This window comes from Pleurodeles waltl, chromosome 6 (assembly GCF_031143425.1).
Source record: "Pleurodeles waltl isolate 20211129_DDA chromosome 6, aPleWal1.hap1.20221129, whole genome shotgun sequence".
In the NCBI taxonomy this organism is placed as follows: Eukaryota; Metazoa; Chordata; class Amphibia; order Caudata; family Salamandridae; genus Pleurodeles; species Pleurodeles waltl.
Genome location: NC_090445.1, coordinates 464,001,028 through 464,026,356, shown reverse-complemented (window position 1 = coordinate 464,026,356; position 25,329 = coordinate 464,001,028). Strand labels below are relative to the sequence as shown.

Genomic DNA, 25,329 nt, shown 5'->3' with positions numbered 1-25,329 from the left:
TGCAGATGTCCTTTGTGAAACACCAACTCTCTTAAATGGAAAAATAAATAACGTCCACCATCCCCTGCGATACAAAAGTACTATTGAGTTTACGTGTAACAGGTATTTCATCCTAAAAGGAGAACCTCGGAGTCAGTGCAGTGAATACAGTACATGGATTCCGGAAGTACCCGAATGCAAAGGTGAGTCACCACAGAAATGGTCTGCATTGATAGAGCAGCGTAAATGAGGGGATCGTCATCTCATTTAAGTGTTAAGAATATTTGCTCCATTTCCGACACCTCAAAATACTTTATCAAGAACATCATCTTAAAAAAAATCATCTTGAAAGGTTTTTGCCCTACGTGGGTGAGGGTGCCATAGAAGTCAATGTATGATCTTTAGTGCTGGCCAGATGCAACATATTCACATTCTAGCATTTCTTTGTCCCCAAAAGGGAAGTGGTTGTGCCTTCGGATCTTGATAAGTAAACTTACAAGGAGACGCAAATAGGCCGATGAATCTTTGGGCTCGCAATTAAGATGTTCTTGCCACAACTCCAATACATGCAAATCAATAATCAATGACATCAATAAATGATAGAGTCAGTAATTATCACACACCATGACCTTTCAGTCATGAATAACCACATCTTTTAGTAAAAGTTAGAATATTTATTTCCCTATATTAACAATGCTAAGGTCACATAAATTAATTTCAGAATCAAATGGTGCACATACAGAAACAACTCTAGCTGTCCAAATCTATGGAAGAAATGCAATCTAATCAAGACTCAAGCTACTACACATTCTAAGACTATGGTGCAAATTATTAGCAAAAACAATTGCACAAAAGATATAATATACATTGAGAGTCAGCAAAGAAATACATCAGACATTAGTCCCTGTTAGCAAGATTTCATTAGTGACAATCCTTAACTACCATCATATTAGCATCAGCATGTTGGGCTTCATGCAAAACGATTTAGTAACACAAATTTGGAAAACATCTAACTATTGCTCTATCAAAACAGTGCAGTTGGTACTTAGAAAGAACAAGCATTTGCAATGCTATTGGTCTCGCGTTTGCTTGAGTTAGAGCTATAAGCATTGTAAACTCCTAACTGGACTTTTTTTGCCACTTAAATTGAAAATGAAAAGTAAAACAGTTTCATATAACTAACCAGACTTTTCTGTAGTAAAAGTAAAAGTTTCACGTAAGCGAGCTGATGGCCGCCATCAGCGCAACCCAGACACACAAATGGTAATAAAAGTTTGCCTGCAGAGAAACCTATCGGCAAAAGTGCAATTGTCCATGTAACCGACAAAAGCGCAATTATCTATGTAACGGGCAAAAGTACAAATACCTATGTAACAGAATCGATGTCATGCAAAGCACTGGACTACTGCCCAGCGAGATTGCGCTGCAAAATAAAGAGAAAAAGTAGTCCAGAAACCAGACGGAAAACATCGAGCCTTGTATGTTTTCAGTAGTTTGTCGGTGCAAATTTGAAAAGGCAAGCCCACAAACCAATGAAAGTGACAGGCGTGACATGGGTGTGGTAAAAAGTCCACAGAGAGATGACAATAGAGGACAGAGCGTAAACGCAGACTATGCACTGTCAAATTAAACACATCAAAAAGCAGCTAGTAAGTTTGCAAGAAATATATTAGAATTAGTTTAATGTAAGCCAGGTTAAAAACATTCTGTGGCTTTGATTGTGTAGGGGCATGAAGAGATCCTATCTACCTTGCAAATTCCTAGTAAAAAAATGTAAATAAGCTGCGATGAATATCTAATTTATGTTGATCACTGTTTCTTTTTTTCCTGTTTCTGCACGGTGACCTGCCTTTAACCCTGGCAGCTTGCTCTGGCATCAGGCATTGTGACATCAGAACTCAACTGTAATAACTTACTACAGTTGAGCAGCTATGTCACCAGTCGCCTGTAATAAGGGAAATTGAGGCAGGCTCCAATCTATTCTAGTAAACTGATACCTGTAAATAAGTAAATGAGAACTGTGCTTGAAGTGCACAAAGGAAGTTTACGTTCTTTATTTACACAAATGTACATAAACGGCAGAACATGCTTCCATGCTCGGAAGACCCTTACAAAACTGGTTTATTGAATGTTTATTGATAAATACTACTGCTGCGGTCTGTCGTTATACTCTCCCAGTCTCCGTTTAACCCCATGGACACTACTCTCGCCTACTCCCTAGAAGCTGCCTGCATCACTCTGTCTTCCAGGGCCTACTTGCTAAACACACCACCTCTTCCCTGGCAGGGGCACACATGCAATGGAAAGAAAAAACACAGCTGACAATGCCTTCTATTAAGAAAGAAACATAAGGGCGCAACGTACCGTAACTAAAACTATTTTATAAACAGACCATAAACTATTGTCACGAGAAACATACAGTAGACTGTATCAGGGCTTAATTTGTGCTTGTTTTTTCCGGTGCGGGCACCCTCACTTATTTTGGTGTGCCGGCACTTATTTTTCTGCCTCAAGCATTTACTGCGAGCAAAAGACATATGGGAAAAATGGAGGAAGAAAAAAACGAACTAGCCCAGGTATACAGCACTGGCTTGAAAAAGGAGCCACACTGCGTCTGTGAATACGATGCACCCAAAGTCACAACGTGTATTCTCCTAGCATTTGTCTAGTTCAGGGCGCTGCACCAGCACAGGGTAAAATAACCAGTTTAGTTGTCTTTTGTCAACTGACAGCACCATGAGAGGGTTGGCAGATCTGGGCTATCACTATTGAAACGGCCAAGAGAGGATTGTCAGCTGTCGTGGTGGGGGCGTGGCTGTACCTTTATGGTGGCACCAACATAAGACAAGACCACCCTGGAATCGCACAATGGCCAGAAACGGATACTCTGTTAACAGACTAAATGAGTATATGTTGATAAATGCATCGTGACAAATATACTTATTGACATTAAAAACAAAATCTGCTTTGTATGTGAACCGATCGCATTTGGGACAATTAGGAGGTGTAGGTTTGGGGTGTTTACATGACCACCAGGCGACCCTGGTTGTTATATATCTATGTAGTGAAAATGCAGATTAGCTAGTGCGTGCTTTTCAATTTTGGAAGCAGCATTGCAAAAATAATATATCCTCAGGACAGATCCATGCAAACAAAAACACCTATGTTAATGCTTCGTATGGGGCCTTGTTAATATAATAGGGAAATATGAAGGGGAAGAAAAAAAACACACAGACCTATTTGCTGCACTCGGTGGCTACAACACGGTCGTTTGGCTACGCCTGTGACCACACTGCACCTCAGGGGAACTGCATTTGTCATGGATGACAACACTTAATAGTGGATAGTTTTGTAAAATAAAAGGATATCAAAATAACGTGAGCTGCTTCTAAGCACACTGTTCCCTGAAATAATAACGCCCTGCCCTCTGTGAGGCACAAGCTTGCAGGAGATCACTGAAGAAGGTTTCCTTCAGAAGCAAGGCCTCTTTCTGCCAGAGTTTCCTCACTCGAGCAGCAAGGCCTCGCTGTAGCTTTTCAAGGCCCAGAGTCTCTCTCTCTGCCTCGCTCGCCCCCTCCCAACCGGCTCCGCGGCTGTCTAAATGCACCCCCCCTTTCACTCTTCCCCCCGATCCACCCACCCTGACCCTCAGCAACCCAGACACACTGCTGGCAACTGACCTGCTTCTGGTAGTCCTGCATGTAAGTGTGCTACTAGGCCGCACTGACTCCAGGAACTGCTGCTTGGATTTCACATGCGTGCAAGGAAAACAAGCATTTGGAATGCAATGGTCTTGTGTTTGCTTGAGTTAGAGCTCATAGCGTTGTAAATTACTGACTGGACTTTTATTGCCACACAGACTGAAAATAACAAAAGGAAGAGAGCGAGGGCAAGCTGGCCCTGGAAAAGCCCCCCTCTGCTGTTGGTTTATGTTTACAGAGGGAACTGGTGGGGAGGAGGGACTGAACAAGCACCCACACTGTTGAGGTAAAACAACCAGTGCTAAAAAAAAGTCCCTTACAGAAGAGATAAACAGGACATAGCACAATTACACAGTACTTTGTGCTGTTCCCAAAGTGAAAAAAGGCAGGACAAAGAGGCAGAACTGACCACTAGCAAGCAAGGATTTTTGAAGGACACTGTAACTAACTCATCAAAACACTGGAACTCACTCTATTGTATACTTTAGTATACAGCAGGCCGAACGCTAACGCTCAACCTAAAAAGGCAAATATGCATAACATACACATAACTTCGGTAATACCTCTCCTGAATTGGATTGGCAAGTCATGATAGTCTTCGTCCTCAGGACATCAGTTCATCAGCAAGGTATCAGGATTTAGCATCAAAGTTCAGAAAACGCAAAGTCTTATGCAACTCAAAAGAATAGAGGTAAACCATCCAGAAGAATAGAGAAAAATGGCCCCTCTTCCCCCTGTGCAGTACGGCTATGTTAGATCTCCTAAAACTATCTCCCAAATCCCTATTGGTCAATTAATCGTATGTTCACACTTTGTCCAAGAAAACTAAAACTCCAAATCTAAGAATTCTACTATTACTCCGTTCACATGTCTCTGATTGGTATCTCTTTTGACGTCTTCATCATCTGACTCGTAGGTTAACAATATTGTTGCAACTCATACTCCAGTAGAATAGAGAAAAATGGCCCCTCTTCCCCCTGTGCAGTACGGCTATGTTAGATCTCCTAAAACTATCTCCCAAATCCCTATTGGTCAATTAATCGTATGTTCACACTTTGTCCAAGAAAACTAAAACTCCAAATCTAAGAATTCTACTATTACTCCGTTCACATGTCTCTGATTGGTATCTCTTTTGACGTCTTCATCATCTGACTCGTAGGTTAACAATATTGTTGCAACTCATACTCCAGTCAGTGTCTTCATTGTTCTCCTCCTGGGAAAGTCAGTCTCACACAGATTACATACAAAATGTTACATTAGCAAGAACAGCATCTTCTAGAAATTGGTTCTCATGAAAAAGGTTTTAGTTAAAAGCAGATTTAAACTTTGAAGTGGAAAATCACAGTTTAACTCTTTAGGACAGCCATTTTATTAAACGTTAAGAATTACAGCTTGACATGAGGCCTGGCAACTAGGCCAAGACCTTCGCTAAGTTAAGGCCTACAATTAATAAAGCTAATACAAAATGCATAACCCTTAATATGATGCATTACTACATTAATCTACCAAATGCTCAATATTTCATATTATTAAATCATTGAATAGTACATTTCGTTAACATTGATGGCCACTCATCATGATCACATTTTCAAATGTGTTCATTAGTTTTCTACATTATTATATTTTCTAGGCAAATCTATTACTCAAAATACATGAACACTCATTAATAATTTTTATTAAAACACCTGCGCTAGCAATCCCTCCTCTGATGACTAAATGAGTCATCACACTAACTCATCACCCACAAATTTGTGCATCAGCTAAAATTCTGTCAATTCCTTCATATTTTCCTTTCCCTTTTTAATTTTCCCTAAAAATGTTTTCCCTTTTCTTTTCTTCCCTCCTCTGATCATTTTTTTACCTTTTAAATTTGATCCCTTCACATAATTTACATATTCCCCATATTCCAATTAAGCAAACCACAATAATTAGTATTCCCTGCAATACTTTCAATAGAATTCCATTCAAAAATGTTGCTGAGCTATTTTCCCACTGTAACAAAACCGTTGCCAACCTTTTCCTAAACACCTGGTTCTTTCAACTGTTTCAAATCAGTGCTTTCATTAGTCATGTTAGTAAGTCTCTTATCTCTCTATTGTTATCCGGAATATATGAACAACAAGGCCTAGTGTTAATCATCCTACAAACTTCACCATCCTTCGCTAAAAGAATGTCTAAAGCAAGTCTATTCTGAAGATTCATAGCTCTTTCGTCAGCTAACTCAGTATCAATCAGGAGTATGGCTTCTGAAAAATTTGTCAGAATGTTATCCACAATAATAGACAACTTTCGAATCTTTATTGAATTCAGAACAACTCCCACTGCAGGAATTATTGCTCCAAATATATCTCCCACTATACCAGAAGAAGACTCCCTCCTCTGTCTCTCATGATGTAATTCAGTCACTTTCAGAAATTTCTTTAAGTCATTCATTTGATAAATCTTTGGGGAAACTATTCCCAAATAACATGTCCGATACCATCCTCTTGGAAGACAGTAATACGCATTAAGACCACAGATGTAATAGATCCCCAGAATAGCTGGGTCCTGTCCATTCAACATACATGTCCATTTACTCTGAAACAAAAACACATGTCTACATTCACTTGTTCACACAAAGTGTCAATGCCTGATTGGTACTCTCAACAGCTCCTCTTTTTCATGATCCAGTGGACATGCCACTTTCTTTGTATGACTGGCATGAATCCAGTTTGGAACTCCAGCACACTTCACAGCTGTGGTAGTGGTTAGAACTACCTGAAGCGGACCTAGTGTCTCATCTAAGGGTCTGACTCATGAAGAATTGCAGGACAGACAGCCAGAGAGGGAGCACCAGAGGGAGTTGGAGAAAATGAGGATGGCCCTCGAGGAGAAAAAGATTTTGCTGGCTCATGAGCGTAGCTTAAGAGAAATAGATCAAAAGAGCCAGCCTAGAAGGGATAGTGGCAGCCACATCACAGTACAGCCTGAGAGGAGGGTGCACCTTCCTAAAGATCTTGTAAAGGAGTACAAAAGGAAAGATGACATATACTTGTGGTTCAAGGGTTTTGAGTCTGCTCTCCACATGAATCTGGTCCCTGAAACTCATTGGGGGGTGGGTCTGTGGAAGCACTTTGAGGTAGAGGGGAGGGATACACTGACAGCCTTAGGGGATGCTCGGAATCTCACCTACACTATCATGAAGGATGCCCTACTCACAAGATAGGGTCTCACCCCTGAGCAGTATAAGGATAAGTTTAGATCCTATAAGAAGAAGGAATCCCAAACATGGTTGGAATGTGTTAATTCTTTTTGCAGGTCACTGGATGGTTGGGTGAAGGGCAGTAAGGTAACTACTTATGAGGGGTTTTAGAATCTGATTGCTTGGCAGCACTTGTACAGTTTATGTTTTCCAGAGCTGTGCTAGCACCTGATTGATAGCAAGCTGACTGATCCCAGGAAGCTTGCGAAGAAAGCGGACCACTGGGAGAGCACCAGGGCCCAAAAGAGGTATGGGGAGACCACACCAAGGGTGGGCAGGGACCCTCTCAGAAGAAAGGGGGTAAGGGTAAACAGGGGGAGTTCTCTAAAGGGCCCCAAAGTGATTCCCTGGGTAAAGATTCCCAATACCCAGTGAGAAGAAGCCATGGTTCTCTAAAGGGAAGCCAGTGGCAGGGGGACCCCCACATAAGTGTTATGCATGTGACCAAGTGGGTCATGTGAGGGGGGAGCCCAAATGCCCCAAGAGTACACCGGCACCCACTGGTGCGCAGCCCCAGGGTTTGGCTAGTGTAGCGCTTGGGGAGAAGTTGGTTCCATGTAGGTGGGAGCCAGCTGAGATGACCCTTGTCTCACTAGGGGACAATGAGATGGTCCAGAGGACCCTCGTGCCTGAGAACACTAAAAAGTACAGGCAGTGGGTGACCATCAATGGACAGAGGGTGGAGGCTCTGAGAGACACTGGAGCCGGTGTGACTACAATGAGGAGTCAGCTGGTGTCTGAAGAGCAGATTGAACCCCGGGTACTTCACTAAGTAGTTGCAGTGGACAACTCAGACTACCTGTGCAGAGTGGCGCAGGTTCCATTTGAATGGGGCGGGGGGAGGCATTGTTTTCCTGATCCCAGAGATCACACACTTGTGCACACATGATGAGGACACTGGGGACAGTCCAACCATTAAACAGAAAGTTTACAGGGTGACTGACAGGGTCAGGGCCAGCATTAAGGATGAGGTATCCAAAATGTTAACCCTAGGGATTATTGTGCATTCCTGTAGTCCTTGGGCCAGCCCAGTGGTATTAGTCCCAAAGGCTGCTGCACCTGGTGCCACTCCAGAACTCAGGTTCGGTGTGGACTACTGGGAACTCAATGTGGTCAGCAAGACTGACGCACACCCCATCCCCCGAGCTGATGAGCTCATAGACCGGTTGGGAGCTGCCAAGTACCTCAGCATGTTTGACTTAACATCTGGGTACTGGCAGATTGCCTTGGCTGAGGGGGCCAAGGAGAGGTCAGCATTTTCTACCCCAGATGGACACTTTCAATTTAAAGTGATGCCATCTGGGATGAAGAATGCCCCTGTCAACTTTCAGGGGTTGGTCAACCAGGTGTTGGCTGGGCTGGCTGAATTCAGTGCCGCCTACCTGGATGACATTGTTGTGTTTAGTTCCACATGGGAGGGACATCTGCAACACCTCTGGAGAGTGTTAGAGGCCCTGCAGAAGGCAGGCCTTACTATTAAGGCAAGCAAGTGCCAAATAGGGCAGGGTTCTGTTGTATACTTGGGACACCAGGTAGGGAGTGGTCAGGTGGCACCCCTACAGCCAATAATTGACACCATTCTGGCTTGGGAGCCTCCCAAGACACAGACTGAGGTGAGGGCTTTTTAGGCCTCACTGGCTATTACAGGAGGTTTGACAAGGGGTATGGTACCATTGTGACCCCCTTGACTGAGTTGACCTTTAAGAAACAACCAAGGAAGGTGATCTGGACAGAGGCTTGCCAGACCGCTTTTGATGCTCTGAAGGCTGCCATGTGCACAGCACATGTGCTGAAGGCACCTGACTACTCCAAGCAGTTTGTTGTGCAAACAAACGCCTCAGAACATGGTATTGGAGCAGTACTGTCAAAGCTTCATGAAGAGGGCCTAGATCAACCCGTAGCCTTCATTAGCAGGAGGATACTTCCCAGGGAACGTAGTTGGAGTGCAGTAGAATGTGAAATGTTTGCTGTGGTCTGGGCGTTGAAGAAGCTAAGACCCTACTTGTTTGGGACTCACTTCCGGGTTCAGACCGACCACAGGCCCCTCAGATGGTTAATACAGATGAGGGGTGAGAATCCAAAACTGTTGAGGTGGTCCATTTTCCTACAGGGGATGGACTTTACGGTGGAACACCACGCTAGTACAGAACACGCCAGTGCTGATAGTCTGTCCAGATTCTTCCGCCTTGGTGATGAGAACTCCCATGAGGTTGGTTAGTTGTGCCCCACTTTCAGCTGGGGGGGACACGTGTAAGACTTTTCATCCTTGGCGTGGTCACCGCTAACTTTTTGCCTCTGTTTCCCAGGTTGTTGATGTGTGCTGGACTCTGTTTTTGCTGTTTTCGTTATTCTGGACACTTTACGACTGCTAACCAGTGCAAAAGTGCAAGTGCTCCTGTACAAAATGTGTAATGAATTGGTTTATCCAGGATTGGCATATTTGATTTACTAGTAAGACCCTAGTACAGTGCACTAGAGATGCCCAGGGCCTGTAAATCAAATGCTACTAGTGGGCCTGCAGCACTTGTGTGTGTTGCTACCCACATTAGTAGCTATGTAAACATGGCTCAGATCTGCCACTGCAGTTTCTGTGAGTGCAGTTTTAAACTGTAAATGCGACTTGGCAAGTGTACCCACTTGCCATACCTAAAGCTTTCCTTTTCTTACATGTAAGACACCCCTAAGGTAGGCCCAAGGTAGCCCCAAGGGCAGGGTGCAGTGTATGGTTAAAGTAGGACATATAGGGGGTCATTATGACCCCGGCAGTCCGTGTAATGGTGGAGGTAGTACCGCCAACAGGCTGAGGGTACGTACCTCCGCTATTATGACATTGGCAGTTTGGAAAAAGCCAAACGCCAAGTTAACATACCGACCGCCACGGCGGTAATGACCGCCGGCCTGGAGACTACAGTGACGGCCGCCCATGGAATTTTTACCCCACCCACCGCCATGTTTCTGTGGTTTCTGTACCGCCACGGAAACCATGGCGGTAGGCACTATCAGGGCCAGGGAATTTCTTCCCTGGTACTGATAGGGGGCTCCCCTGCCCCCTCCCTCTACCCAGCATCCTACCACTCCCTCCCCCTCCCCCTCCCAACCCCCCCCCCATATACACACATACACGCACATACATACACACCCATACACACACGCATACACACAATCACCCACACATGCATACATTCATACACACTCACACCAACACTCACGAACATACATCCAGGCACACACGCACTCAAGTGACACAACATGCATGTACACACACACCCACTCATGCACACATGCATTACACACGCATGCACGCATTCAAACACAGTCACACACGCCCCAACACACGTACACAACACCCCCTCTCTCCTGTCAGAGAGGGGGGGTCCTCTGGCAGCAGATGGGATGCGTCGTTGCTGCCAGCAGCAGCGTCCACCAGAAAAACACGCCCAGGCTGTATCATGGAACATGATACAGTAGGGGGCATTTTGCTGGTGTGGCACTGCTGCTGGCAGCAGCACCGCCATACCACCTTCTGCTGCCATGACCATAGCTGGAATTCCACCAGCCTTCTGGCGGAATTCCAGCTACGGTCATGATTCCATGGACGGTCGGTAGCCATGGCTACGGTATGTTGATGGCTGTCGCCGTGGCGGTAGGCGGCATTTGCCGCCAATTTTATAATGAGGCCCATACTAATGTGTTTTATAGGTCCTGACAGTGAAATACAGCTAAATTTGTTTTTCACTGTTGCAAGGCCTGTCCCTCTCATAGGTTAACATGGGGGCTACCTTTAAATGTGATTAAAGTGTAGATTCTCTTTGGGAGCGGATAGACATGTGGAGTTTGGGTCTCTGAGTTCACAATTTAAAAATACATCTTTTAGTCAAGTTGATTTTAATGGTTGTGTGTTTGAAAATGTGACTTTTGGAAAGTGACCATTTTCTTGCTTAAACCATTTCTGTGACTCTGTCTGTTTGTGGATTCCCTGTCTGGGTCAGTTTGACAGATGGGCTGTTTGCACCTCTCTCTAGACAGTGACACAAAGGGAGCTGGGGCGTAGTCTGCATTTCCTGATGAGCCATCTGTGCTAGGAGGGAGTGAAGGAGTGGTCACTTACACCTGAAAGGGCTGTGCCTGCCCTCACACAATGCAGTCTCCAACCCCCTGGTGTGTGTCTGGGGCCTGGCCTGGGCAAGGCAGGATTTCACAAACAAGAGAGACTTTCCTTTGAAGTAAGCCTACTTCAAAGGGCAAAATGGGTATAAGAAGGGCACCCAAAACCACAGACTTTAGAACACTTCTGGAAACCACGAGGAACCTCTGTCTGGAGAAGAGCTGAAGAGCTGAGGAAGAAGAGCTGCCCTGCCTGTGACTGTGCTTTGTGGAGCTATCCTACAGTTGCTGCCTCTGCCTGTGCTAGAGGACAAAGACTGGACTTCGTGTTGCCTTCCTTCTTGTGAAGAACTCTCCAAGGGCTTGAATTAGAGCTTGCCACCTGTTGTTGAAGTCTCAGGGACAGCAAAGACTTCTCTCTGCCAGCACCTGGAGCGTCTGCTGAGACTCCTACTCTGCCAAGTGGTGCCCATCCAGGTCCTGGGACCCGGAAAGGAGAAGCTGGCAGGCCAAGAGTGAGAAATCCACGCACCGACCACCGTGTGGCGAAAAGATCAACGTAACTCTGATCTGTGGCTGAAAAATTGATACGCTGCCGGCTTCGCGGCTGAAAATCAACGCTCGCCTGCAGCGCAACTGAAGTATTGATGCTCGCGGCTGGAGAAACGATGCACAGCATTGCTGATGGAGGCTGGTGAGATCACAACCCGTGCTGTGTGGTTTTCGGATCATCGTGCGGCAGGATTTCTGACACAAACATCGCTAGGCGTGTAAAAACTACACAAGGCCTGCCCGGACCCGAGAGTTCAGTTCGAATCGACGCATCGCTCTCCTGCGGAGAGAAGAAACAACGCATGGCAACTGGACTGAAGGAAAAACTTCGCAAGGTCTCGCTTGTAAGTGATATCGACTCATCGCAAGCCCTTTTTGACGCACACTCGCTCGTGCGGGGTTATTTTGGATGCACCCAGGTACATTTCCATGCTAACAGCGTTAGCGCTGTGTTTAAAATTATATGAAGACTCTTTTTGTTTTTTAATTGATAACTTGACTTTTGTATTGTGGACTTTTGTCGTTTTGGTCTTGTTTTGTTTAGATAAATATTTTCTATTTTTCTAAACCTGTTTTGTGTAATTTTGTAGTGTTTTCTTTGAATTACAGTGTGTGTTGGTACAAATACTTTACACCTAGCACTCTGAAGTTAAGCCTCCCTGCTCATGCCAAGCTACCAAGGAGGTGAGCGGGGGTTAGCTGAGGGTGATTCTCTTTTACCCTGACTAGAGTGAGGGTCCTTTCTTGGACAGGGGGTAACCTGACTGCCAACCAAAGACCCCATTTCTAACACTCTGCCCATAAGGATTTCATGCAGCGACAATCCTATCTTCCTGTCTGGTCTGTTTCTCATTGTCATCAGAACTAAAGGCAATGTGTCAGGCCATTTCAAATTCGTGGACGCACAGATCTTTGCAACTCTTTTCTTCAAGGTACCATTCATCTGATCCACTAGTCCTGATACTTCAGGGCGCTAACTACAGTGCAACTTCTGCTCAATGTTTAATGCTGCACACAGTAATTTAATTATTTTACTGTTGAAGTGACTTCCCCTATCTGATTCTAAAGACATCGGAAACCCGAAACGTGGTATTAGTTCCCTAAGCAGTAGTTTTGTTACTGTGAGACTGTCATTTCTTCGTGTAGGGTACGCCTCAATCCAGTGACTAAAAATGCACACAATCACCAACACATATCTCAAACCTGCACACACTGACATCTCAATGAAATCCATTTGCATTCTGCTGAATGGACCCCTTGCTCTTCCAGTGTGGCTCAAATTAACCACTGTCCCTTTTCCCGCATTCATCTGTTGGCAAATAACACAACAATGGCAAACTGCTTCAGCAACTTGTCTAAACTTTGGGTTGAACCAATCAACTTTGAACAATTGAATCATGGCATCCCTCCCAACATGTTCTTGACCATGATAATCCCTAGCCATTTGAGACAGCAAACTGTTTGGCAAAACCAATTGACTCTTGTGAAACCCACAATTCATCCTGTCTCGGCACACATTTCATTTAGCTCCATGACCATTTCTCTTCCCTGTCAGCATTATCCTCCAGCATTTTCAATTCCTCCAATGTGTCAATTACTTTTAATGCAAAATTTGGACATGTTTCATCTTTTTAAGGCAACAGTTCCCCATTGCCTTTGAACAATATACAGTTCAATATGCAAAACCTTGTGACTTGATCCACATATCCATTTCCCAATGATATAAAATCTTGTGACTTCAGATGTGCACTGCATTTCACCACGGCAATCTTTTCAGGCATTTGAATAACATGTACCAATTTCTTTATCCTCTCACCATTTCTTACTGGTGAACCAGAAGAGGTCATGAAGCCTCTCTGTGACCATAACTGGCCAAAATCATGGACTATTCCAAATCCATACTGGCTATCCGCATAGATTGTAACTTTCAGCTGCGCAGAAACATGGCATGCTGTAGTAAGGGCTATCAGTTCCGCTCCTTGTGCAGAATATACTCCTCGAAGCCAAGAGGCTTCCAAAATACCAGCAATTGTTCACACTGCATATCCTGCTCTCAGTGTTCCTGTATTGTCTCTTAGACAAGAACCATCAACAAAGATAATTTGCTCATTCTCTTCCAATCGGGTTTCTCTAATGTCAGGTCTCAGTTTTGTGCACAAGTCAGTTACCTCAAGACAGTCATGCCCAATGTCTTCCAGTTTCTCAGTTTCAATATTTTCATTTGGGAGTAAAGTTGCTGGGTTCAGCACTGTACATCTTTTCAATGACACATTTGGTGACCCTAGAATATTCGTTTCATGTCTGGTCCATCTTGCACCGGACAAATATTGTGCTTTCGCCCTGATAAGCAGTATCTCAATCGAGTGAGGGACCATTATAGTCCAGGGATGCCCCATCACAATACCTTCACACTGTGTAAAGCTCTGACCAACTGCTGCAACTGCACTCAAACAACCTGGTAAGGCTGCTGCAACTGGGTCCAAAGTAGCTGAAAAATATGCTACTTGGTGGTTTTCACCTCCATGGACCTGGGTCAAGACAGACAAAGAACATGCATCACGCTCATGACAAAACAATGTGAAATGTTTCCTGTAATCAGGCATATCTAAAGCTGGAGCCTTGCACAGACTCTCTCTCAATTCAGTGAACGCTTTCATTCCAGCCTGGTCTAAAACTATGGGATCTGTGATTTCCTTATAAGTCAGCGTCTGCAATGGTCTCGAAATGAATGAAAAATTGGGAATCCATTGGCGACAGTAGCCTACCATCCCAAGAAACATCCTGACATCTCTCTGTTTAGTCGGGGGATTCATCTGCAATATGGCTGTAATCCTTTCTTTTGATATTTTTCTTGATCCTTTCTCAATCTGGTGACCCAAATACTTTATTTCCTTCTGACAGTATTGCAATTTAAATGGAGACACTTTGTGACTATTCTTTCCCAAATGGTTCAGTAAGGCAATCGTATCATACTTGCACTCGTCCCTTGTTTTGGACGCAATCAGCAAGTCATCAATGTACTGCAACAAGGTTGAATGGAAAGGCAATTCCAATGACTCCAAATTCTTTTTCAAGATCTGGTTGAATAGACGGTGACTGTGAAAACACTTGAAGAACTTTGCAGCAGCAATAAACTTGATCCAGAAATTTGAAACAAAAGAGAAATTGACTGTCCTCAGGAAGAGGCAAGAAAGGAAGGCTTGTGACAAATCAATGACAGGGAACAACTCTGCATCACATGCAATCTGAAACATTATCACAGCTGGATTTGGCACCACGGGACAACATTTGACCACAATCTTGTTTATTTTTCTCAAATCCTGGACAATTCAAATCTTCTCACAGGGCTTTTGCAAACCCATTATCGGTGAATTACATGGGCTGCTCAACACTTTCTTCAAAAACCGCTTGCTTTACAAAGTCTGCAATTATTGGGGCAACCTTCATAAGAACTTCTTGCGGCATGTGGTACTTTGGAAGTTGAGGAAAAACTGCATTCGGCTTTACAGTAACTTTAACTGGCTCAACTCTTTTTATCAGACCTACTTCTTTTCCTGTCAAATCCCACACTTTCTCTTTAACCATTCCCTGCAAATCAGGATGAAGCTCTTTCACTGTGAACATCGGGAACAAATCAATCAGAGGATATTCCTCATTTGTAGTTTCACACTCTGTTTCTGGGGCTTGGTCATCTTCATCATCAATATTTGTCTGAACCTCAATTCCCTAATTTGCACAAGTAATTGAACACCTTGTTTTACATAGCATGTCTCTTCCTAGTAGGGATACTGGACTTGAAACGTAGACCACAAATTTATGCAATCCCTGGAAGCTGCCAATCTCAACTTGAACTGGATCTGTAATTGGGTCTGTCAAATACTGGTTTGCTACTCCCACAACCTGAACTGTATTACCTGAAAGGCGAAAAATGTGAACTTCTGCACTTCTCACTGTAGAGCGTGTAGCTCCTGTGTCAACCAAGAATGAAACTTTATGAACCATAACTTTTCCCTTCACATAGGGACCTCTCTGATCTACTTCTAAAGAAGCTGCAAGCACACATGGCTCCTCATCTGAACTTTCACTCATCGAATCATCGTTTATTCCATTCTCACTGTGTAATTGGTGTACTGTGTTGTTACTTTGGTAAAGCCTCTGACCTGTTGAGAAAGCATCCCCTGGTGCTGCTCCATTGGGGCTTGAGGTATTTGAATTTGCTGTCTAGGTACCATAAAAACCTAGTGCTGTATCAGTTGCAACTGTGTCATCTGTACATGTGGCATTTTTTACCTGCTGCATGGGTTGGAAATTCTGCACCTGATTCACATTATTCTGAAAATTTGGATTTGGGCCTCTCACTCTTGGTCCTCTCGTATTCTGGAACGAATTTATGTCATTACTGTGCTGAACAACATCTTCCTGCACCATCATTGGACACTCCCGTTTCCAATGTCCAACGGCTCTGCAAGCATGACATGGCAACAACTTTTTCATCGCCAGCACATCATTGTGAACCACTACATTACCTAAGTCCGGACCGCAAGTCACATTACATCCGAGACCTCTACCTCTCATCTGAGGCTGAAACATCACGCTTCCCTGCTGCGGCTACGGCTGCGGTAATTGTTGTAGAAAATTCCCTTGCATTCCTGTCTGAGAGGCTTTAATCTGTATCACCATTGCCTTTTCTTTCAGCCTTCTCTGCTTCATCTCAATCTCATCATTACAATACCTTGCGTACTGCAACACCTCATCAGTCAGCTTTGTTTGTCAGCAAATCATATAACTCTTAATCATCTGGTTAACTTCAGGTCTCAATCCTTCCACAAATCTGACCACAAAATGAGTCATGTTCTCCTCCCTAATTGTCTCAGAACCACTGTAATGCTTGAATGCCTGTAACAATCTCTCATAGTACGCATGTACAATTCTTTTGCTTCCTGAGCTGTCCTGTCAATCCACTGCCAATCAATATTCTTGGGTGAAATTCTTGTTTTCAAAAATTCAATCACCTTATAGTAATATTTAATTACCTCAGGAGACGGTGCACCTGTATTCTTGTCTCTCTCTGGTTCACTTGTTGGTAAAACCCACCTGTAAATGGCTAATAGCTTGGTTTTCTTCAATCCACTCTTTTAACCTACTTAGAACCTGGTAGCAAAAGATCTTTTGTAAGTTGTCCAGTAGACTAATAGGTCTATAATTTCCCGGGATACCCCTCTTCCCTTTTTTGTGAATAAGAATGATGATTGCTCCCTGCCAGGACCGAGGATAAATTCCACTTACCAACACAGCATTTGAAACCCTATTAACAGAAGGACCCCAAAGATTTGGGTCCGATTTAAACATGTCCGAGGGTATGCCGTCCAGCCCTGGTGTCTTTCCCGATTTTTGGACCTTAATAGCAATCTTGGTTTCCTTCAGAGTAAAAGGTGTCAAACTAGCCAAGGGAGAGGAGAGATGTAATGATTCGCCATAATTAGCAATAGTACAGTCGGGCTCAGAACTGTACAACTCAGCAAAGTAACTGGACCTGATTTCTGGGGGACTATGACACACCGGCCTAAAATCTTCATGACGGCCATTTCTGGCCACCAGGGACCAGAAACGTTTTGGATCTGAGTCCCTGGCAGCCAGAGCAAGTTCTTTCCATGAAGTCTCTTCCCAGTGGTTCTTACTGGACTTAAGAACGGAAGCATAATCACGCCTGGCACTGATACACATACATCACAATTCACCTACGGTTTGCATAAGCTGTGCAAGCTCAACCTACTTCAGTCACACTACCACTGGAATGCCGAGAACATCCTCAAACAACCATTAACAGGATCCAGGTCTCTGGGGAAGTCATTTCTGGACGTAGGGGAACATTATCTCTCCAATTAACATCATTGAAAAATAAATCCAATCTCTGTAATAATTAATTCTGCTACCACCTATGACGGCTCTCAGGGAGATGAACACTCAGTCTCTGCTATCTTCCCTGAGCATCTACGATGGGCTCTTAAGGAGACAAACCTTTTTTCTCTCTTACCATCACTGTTAACACCTGTTACTCTGCACCGAATGTCCATGATAAGCTCTTAAGGAGACAACCGATCCCTCTCTTTCACTATCTCTGTTTGCCTATTATTCTGTACTGGACGTCAATGATAAACTCTTAAGGAGACAAACCATCACCTCCCTTACCATCTCTGTTCACCTATTACTCTGTACCGGACACCTACAGCAAGCTCTTAAGGAGACGAACCATCCTCCGCTACCATCTCTGTTAGCACGTCAGATCTTGATAAGTAAACTTACAAGGAGACGTGAATAGGCTGATGACTCTTTGGGCTCGCAATTAAGATGTTCTTGCCACAACTCCCAATGCATGCAAATCAATAATCAATAACACCAATAAATGATAGTCAGTAATTATCACACACCATGACCTTTCAGTCATGAATAACCACATCTTTTAGTAAAAGTTAGAATATTTATTTCCCTATATTAACAATGCTAAGGTCACATAAATTAATCTCAGAATCAAACGGTACACATACAGAAACAACTCTGGCTGTCCAAATCACATATCAAATAAATAACGTCCACCATCCCTTGCGATACAAAAGTACTATTGAGTTTACGTGTAACAGGTATTAAAAGGAGAACCTCAGAGTCAGTGCAGTGAATACAGTACATGGATTCCGGGAGTACCTGAATGCAAAGGTGAGTCACCACAGAAATGGTCTGCATTGATAGAGCAGCGTAAATGAGGGGATTGTCATCTCATTTAAGTGTTAAGAATATTTGCTCCATTTCCGACACCTCAAAATACTTTATCAAGAACATCATCTTAAAAAAAATCATCTTGAAGGGTTTTTGCCCTACATGGGTGAGGGTGCCATAGAAGTCAATGTATGATCTTTAGTGCTGGCCAGATGCAACATATTCACATTCTAGCATTTCTTTGTCCCCAAAAGGGAAGTGGTTGTGCCTTTGGATCTTGATAAGTAAACTTACAAGGATACGCGAATAGGCCGATGAATCTTTGGGCTCGCAATTAAGATGTTCTTGCCACAACTCCAATACATGCAAATCAATAATCAATGTCATCAATAAATGATAGTCAGTAATTATCACACACCATGACCTTTCAGTCATGAATAACCACACCTTTTAGTAAAAGTTAGATTATTCATTTTCGGGTCACGTAAATTAATCTAAAAATCTAAGGATATACATACAGAAACAACACTGGCTGTCCAAATCTATGGAAGAAATGCAATCTAATCAAGACTCGAGCTACTACACATTATGAGATTATGGTGCAAACTATTAGCAAAAACTATTGCACAAAAGATATTACATACATTGAGAGTCAGCAAAGCAATACATCAGACATTAGTCCCTGTTAGCAAGATTTCATTATTGACAATCTTTACCTACCATCAGATTAGCATCAGCATGTTGGGCTTCATGGTAAATTATTTAGTAACACAAATTTTTGAAACATCTCACTATGGCCCTATCAAAACAGTGCAGTTGGTACCTAGAAAGAAAAAGCAAACATGCATAACATACACATAGGTTTGGTAATACTTCTCCTGAACTGGATCAGCAAGTCATGATAGTCTTCGTCCTCAGGACATCAGTTCATCAGCAAGGCATCAGGATTCAGCATCAAAGTTCAGAAAACGCAAAGTCTTTAAGTAACTCGAAAGAATAGCGGTAAACCCTCCAGAAGAATAGAGAAAAATGGCCGGTCTTCCCCCCTGTGCAGTCCGGCTATGCTAGATCTCATAAAACTATCTCCCAAATCCCTATTGGTCAATTAATCGCATGTTCACACTTTGTCCAATAAAACTAACACTCCAAATCTAAGAATTCTACTATTACTCTGTTCACATGTCTCTGATTGGTTTCTCTTTTGACATCTTCATTATCCGGCTCGTCAGGTAACAATATTGTTGCAACTTATACTCCAGTCAGTGTCTTCATTGTTCTCCTCCTGGGAAAGTCAGTCTCACACACATTACATACAAAGCATTACATTAGCAAGTACAGCATCTTCTAGCAATCGGTTCTCATGAGAAAGATTTTAGCTAAAGCAGATTTAAACATTGTAGTGGAAAATCACAGTTTATCTCTCTAGGACAGGCATTTTATTAAACGTTAAGAAATACAGCTTGACCTGAGGCCTGGCAACTAGGCCAAAACCATTGCTAAGTTAAGGCCTACAATTAATAAAGCTAATACAAAATGCATAGCCCTTAATATGATGCACTCCTACAATAATCTAACAAATGCTCGATATTTCATATTATTAAATCATTGATTTGTACATTTCGTTAATATTGGCGGACACTCATCATGATCACATTTTCAAATGAGTGCATTCGTTTTCTACGTTATTATATTTTCTTTGCAAATCTATTACTCAAAATACATGAACACTCATTAATAATTTTTATTAAAGCACCTGCACTAGCAAAAATGTCTCTAATAAACTTGCTCTTTCAACTTCAAGCATTAGATGCTAGTCGAAAGTGAGAACAAAAAGTTCACAAGTTTCTTGTGGGTGATCAATTTGTGCTCTGAAGTTTTCTGTCTGGCAAAGAGTGCATTATGATATTCTCTGATGTCACGTTTTGGTTTGTGGTGCCTAACTGTAGGGTTGTTTTGTGTGTTTTTTGTGTGTTGTCTACGTACAGATGTAATTTGAGGATGGATTTGGGCTGCAGCTGTGGGCCTTGGGAAGTGCCTCTTCTTAATTTTCTGACTTCTGTGGACCCCCAGTTAATCATTTCTTGAAACCGGGGCCCTCATTTAATCAATACTGGCATCCGGCGACCCCAACTTAGTAATTACTGGAAAGAGTGGCTATCCCCGAACTGAACAATATGTTTTCAGAATGCTTTAGAGGGCTCACAGACATAGGCCTTGCTTCCTGAAAATAATAAAAAAAATATAAGGTGGAGAGGGAAACACACCCCGATCCCAAGAGGCATGTGGGGATTCTAAATGAACCCCCTTGTTTTGCTGGCCACAACATGGGCAACATGTTGTGGCTGCTATTACAGAATTCAGGGACTTGTCCCATTTAAAGTGCGTGTAGTGAAAGTTTGTTTTGAGGGCCACAAAAAGGAGTACATATAAAGGGTGATAAAGGAATTTAGGCACAATATCATCATCATTTGTTGGTGTACCATATTTTCTTTAGGAATTTTGGTGTGTTTTAAGGTGTTTTGAAATGAGAGCAGCATCGGGATTGGTTGCTGGGCAGGCTAGGAGCCTGTGCCTGCAGCGAGTGGAGCGGTAGTCAAAAAAGCGGCAAGGCTGCTGCAGCGGAGGAGGAGAGTTTCTTTTTTTTAAATGTTCTTTATGTGGTTGTGCCCCCTCCCTGCAGCTATGCCCCTGCAGGAGCAGCCCCTTGCTGGCATATATTGTGAAAATACATCATATGACAAGCAGATCACATGAGAGTGGTTTAAGCGGCAGTGGAAACGGAGAGCAGTGCAGATTGGTATGATTAATAAGTGAGAGGAACATAAAATTTGGAAAAATAATTAACATTTTTTGGGCTTTCAAAACATAGATGAGAGAGAGTCTGTGTACTTTGCCAGTGTGTGTGTGTGTGTGCATAAATCCCAGGTGAAACCCGACAGACAGCTCACCATACCCAACTGAAAGCACCTGTATCCAACAATTTATCAGAAAATACATTTATTAGTGGGGGTGTATGTTGCACCTGGCTCTTTTTGCAGGGTCATCCCAAATCTTTTTGCCTCCTCCTCCTAATTTTTCAGACTCGATTTTGTTGGCTTAAGGACTCTGGGCACTTTACCACTGCTAAACAGTGCTAAAGTGCTTATGCTCTCGGTGTAAATTGTACTGTTGATTAGTTTATCCGTGATTGGCATATTTGATTTGCTGGGAAGTCCCTAGTACAGTGCACTGGAGGTGTCCAGGGCCTGTAAATCAAATGCTACGTTTGGGCCTGCAGCACGTATTGTGCCACCAACATATGTAGCCCTGTAAACGTGGCTCAGACCTGCTACTGCAGTGTCTGTGTGTGCACTTTTAAACTGCCAGTTCGACCTGGCAACTGTACCCACTTGCCAGGCCCAAACCTTCCCTTTTGGTACATGTAAGGTACCCCTAAGGTAGACCCTAGGTAGCTCCATGGGCAGGATGGAGTGTATTTAAAAGATAGGACATGCACTGATGTGTTTTATATGCCCTAAAAGTGAAATACTGCCAAATTTGGGTTTCACTGTTGCAAGGCATAGCTCCCTCATAGGTTAACATAAGGCTGCCTTTAAGTAACTTTAAAGCACAGATTCCCTTTGAGGGCAGATAGAAATATGGAGTTTGGGGTCTCTGAGCTCACAATTAAAATATACATCTTTTAGTGAAGTTGGTTATTAGATTGTGAGTTTGAAAATGCCACTTTTAGAAAGCAGGCATTTTCTTGCTTAAACCATTATGTGACTCTGCCTGTTTGTGGATTCCCCGTCTGGGTCAGTTTGACAGTTGGGCTGTTCACACCTCTCCTCTAGACAGTGACACAAAGGGAGCTGGGGCGTAGCCTGCATATCCTGATGAGCCATCTGAGCTAGAGTGAATGGAGGAGTGGTCACTTACACCTGAAAGGACTGTGCCTATCCTCACACAATGCGGTCTCCATCCCCCGGGTGTGCATCTGTGGCCTGGCCTGGACAAGGAAGGATCTTGCAAACACTTGAGACTTTGCTTTGAAGTTTGCCAACTTCAAAAGGAAAGAACAGGGTATAAGAAGAAGTCCCAAAACCCCAGACTTTTAGAATCTTTCTAGAATCAAGAGGAACCTCTGCCCAGGAGAAGAGCTGGAGGAGGAGTACTGTCTCTTTGCTGTGTTGCTTTGCTGGACTGGCCTGCAGTTGCTTCTTCTGCCTGAAAAGAGAGCAAAGGGTGAACTTTGCTGTGTGTTCTGCTTGAGAAAGTTCTCCAATGGCTTGGAGTAGAGCGTGCCTCCTGTTGGAAGTCTCAGGGACACCAAAGACTTCAGCTTCCTCGACCTGTAGCACTGGGAACTGTGTGTTTTGTGCTGTTTAAGAGAAGAAACCATTGTGCCGCCGCCAACGACGCCGCTGCCCTGCAGCGTGACTTGCCGACACTGAACGGAGCCGCACTGCCCCGCTTCGCACTGCCATCCTGGTCTCACTGACACCATCATCGGATGACTTCACTGAGCGGCTGCTTGCACTGCGACCTGTGGGCCCACACTCCAGTATCACCTGCTCACACCGCAGCCTGGGCATCCCGACGCCGCCACTCCTGCTGACACAGGTGCCACAGCCTGCACCGTGGCCTGTGGACACTGCTCATGAGATACACGAAGCACTGTCTCACACCGCAGCCCCGGTCCACCGACACGAGCACCATTGACTCCAGTGCCATCACCAGGCATGCTGCCCACACCTCGGCCTGTGGACACTGCTCATGAGGGTCATGAAGCACCATCCCATCCCGCACCACTGCCTTGGGCCTACTGACGACATCGCTTCTGCAACGACGCCCCCGCTGCCTGCACCGTGACCTGGTGACACCACACATCGCACCGCCCGGCTTCACACAACAGCCCTGGTATCACCGATGCCACTGGATGGCGTCACCGACGCCGCTGCCTGCACCATGACCTGTGGGCACAGCATGTCACATCGTCCCACTTCTCACCGCAGCCCCGACACCATCCACGTTAGTGCTTCTGACTTCATCAGCCCGGAGTTCGATCCACGACACTTGTGACTTCAAGGGCCCGACATCCCAGGCACCAACTCCAGAACGGTCATACGTATTTCTTTTTAGACTCTAAGAGACATTATCCTCGAATGAGCCTCTCCCCCCTGTTCTTAGCCTTACCAGCATGCACCCCCATTAAAACTAGCAGTAGCAACTGGTGACATGCTTGGTAATTTTATTTTCACCCCTTCTGGATCTCTGTAATTATCCAGTCAGTCTAATTTCAGCACTCCCTCTGGTTCTTTTAACCAAGAGGTTGAGTCCGCCCAAGTAGTATCATCTTACTTGGGTGGGGCTAGGTGGTCAAATGATGAAGCAAGACACTATTATGTGTGTGAGACCACCTAGTCCGTAAGGGAACTCCCCCCTCCCCCTGTTGGATAACATAGCACCCCTTTGCTTGGACATTTTCCAACCATGTCTTCCCAGTTTTAGAACCTAAAGCGACTTAACTGACACCGCCTACTGAGGGAATACTGACCCAGTCCTACCCTCAGTTCCTACTACCCCACACCTTTAGTGATTATATAGATTTCTCTTGGGAGGTGGTGTGGGTTAGCAACACTCCCAGTGCTCTCCTTTTGTGTGTTACCAACTCCAGAACTGACACAGCGAAGCCGCTCTGCGGAGCTCACTGCGAGGATCATGATGCCCTGAAAATCCAAGGTACTGTTTGCAGGTCTTCCCGACACTGTAGCTTGCCGGCGATGCCGCAGCCAGCCTGAACTGTTAGTTTTGTTGATCACCGTGCAGTGATAGCCCCAGGTGGAGCTATCGACTTCAAGGAACTGTATTTTTGAGTAAATCTTGCAAAATTCATATCTTTAACACTGTATGTTGGATTTTTATAATTTGGTCTTGTTTTATATAGATAAATATTGGCTATTTTTCTAAAACTGGTATGGTGTCCTTTTGTAGTGTTTTAATTTGTTACTGTGTGTTATGTGCAAATGCTTTACACATTGCTTCTGAGAAAAGCCTGACTGCTTGTGCCAAGCTACCAAGGGGGTGAGCAGGGGTTATCTGAGCGGGTATCTCTCTTATCCTGACTAGAGTGAGGGTCCCTCAAACTGACTGCCAACTAGAGACCCCATTTCTAACAGTGTAACACCCCAAATTCCCCCCCTGAAGCTATGCCCCTGAGTGGAAGTGAGGATGAGTTAGTGAGAGAATGTGAGTTAGAGTGAGTGAGGTACCCGGCAATTTAGAACTGCAGAAATGAAGAAGTAAACGCAGCTTCCTTTTCCCAAACACCCTTCATGAAGCAGAAGAAGAACATGCAGGACACATTTTTAGTGTTCTTTCCAAAAAAAGGCAAAGAGTGAAACAAAGCAGCATACACTAAAGTATCAAAGGGGCTGGTCCACCTAAAACTGATAGCATGCCTATGTACATGGACAAAGAACAGGGAAATACTCCATATAAATCCTCAAATGCTGGACTTGTTACAGGGTACAAAATATTATTTTATGAAAAGGAAAGCGTGTCTTTGCCTGGGCACAGAATGGTTTAACATAGGAATGGATGCAGGAAAATGAAGCGCTTGGTGTCCATGCCAGTTGAGAATTCTACAGTCATGTCTATGCCTGGGCCTGGGTGGGACTTATGGACAGGACAGTCCCATGCATTATAAAGACCAATAGGACCAACATGGAACAGAGTGAAAGAGTCCTCGTCCTCCAAATTATGTATCGGTGGGCCCACTGGAACCCCCCTGCGCAATGTAACCACTGGGTTCAGGAGGGGGCTCTGTATGCAAAAGAATTGTAGGTGCACAATTCCAAGCTAGAGGGCACACAAACACATCTCACAGTTATACAATAGTACTGAAGCAGGGGCCCTCATGTATCATCAACAGGATATGCTCCACGTCAGACCGGCGATGCAATGTCTGATTGGGCCTTCCAGAGGACCACATAGTCGTAAAAATCGTGTGAATCTCAGTACCAAAGGTCTTGGGCTACTGAGAAACAGCTGGAGAGATAC

At 44.1% G+C, this 25,329-nt stretch overlaps 1 protein-coding gene across 1 annotated transcript in view; it reads left to right on the top strand.

Annotated features, from left to right (window-relative positions):
• The window catches only part of LOC138299901 (C4b-binding protein alpha chain-like), a 552,670-nt gene that overhangs the window by 260,234 nt on the left and 267,107 nt on the right, over window positions 1–25,329 (top strand). Inside the window, exon 9 of the mRNA XM_069238606.1 lies at window positions 6–182. Within this exon, the coding sequence (XP_069094707.1) occupies window positions 6–182 (177 nt within the window). The remainder of the gene's footprint in view (window positions 1–5; window positions 183–25,329) is intronic.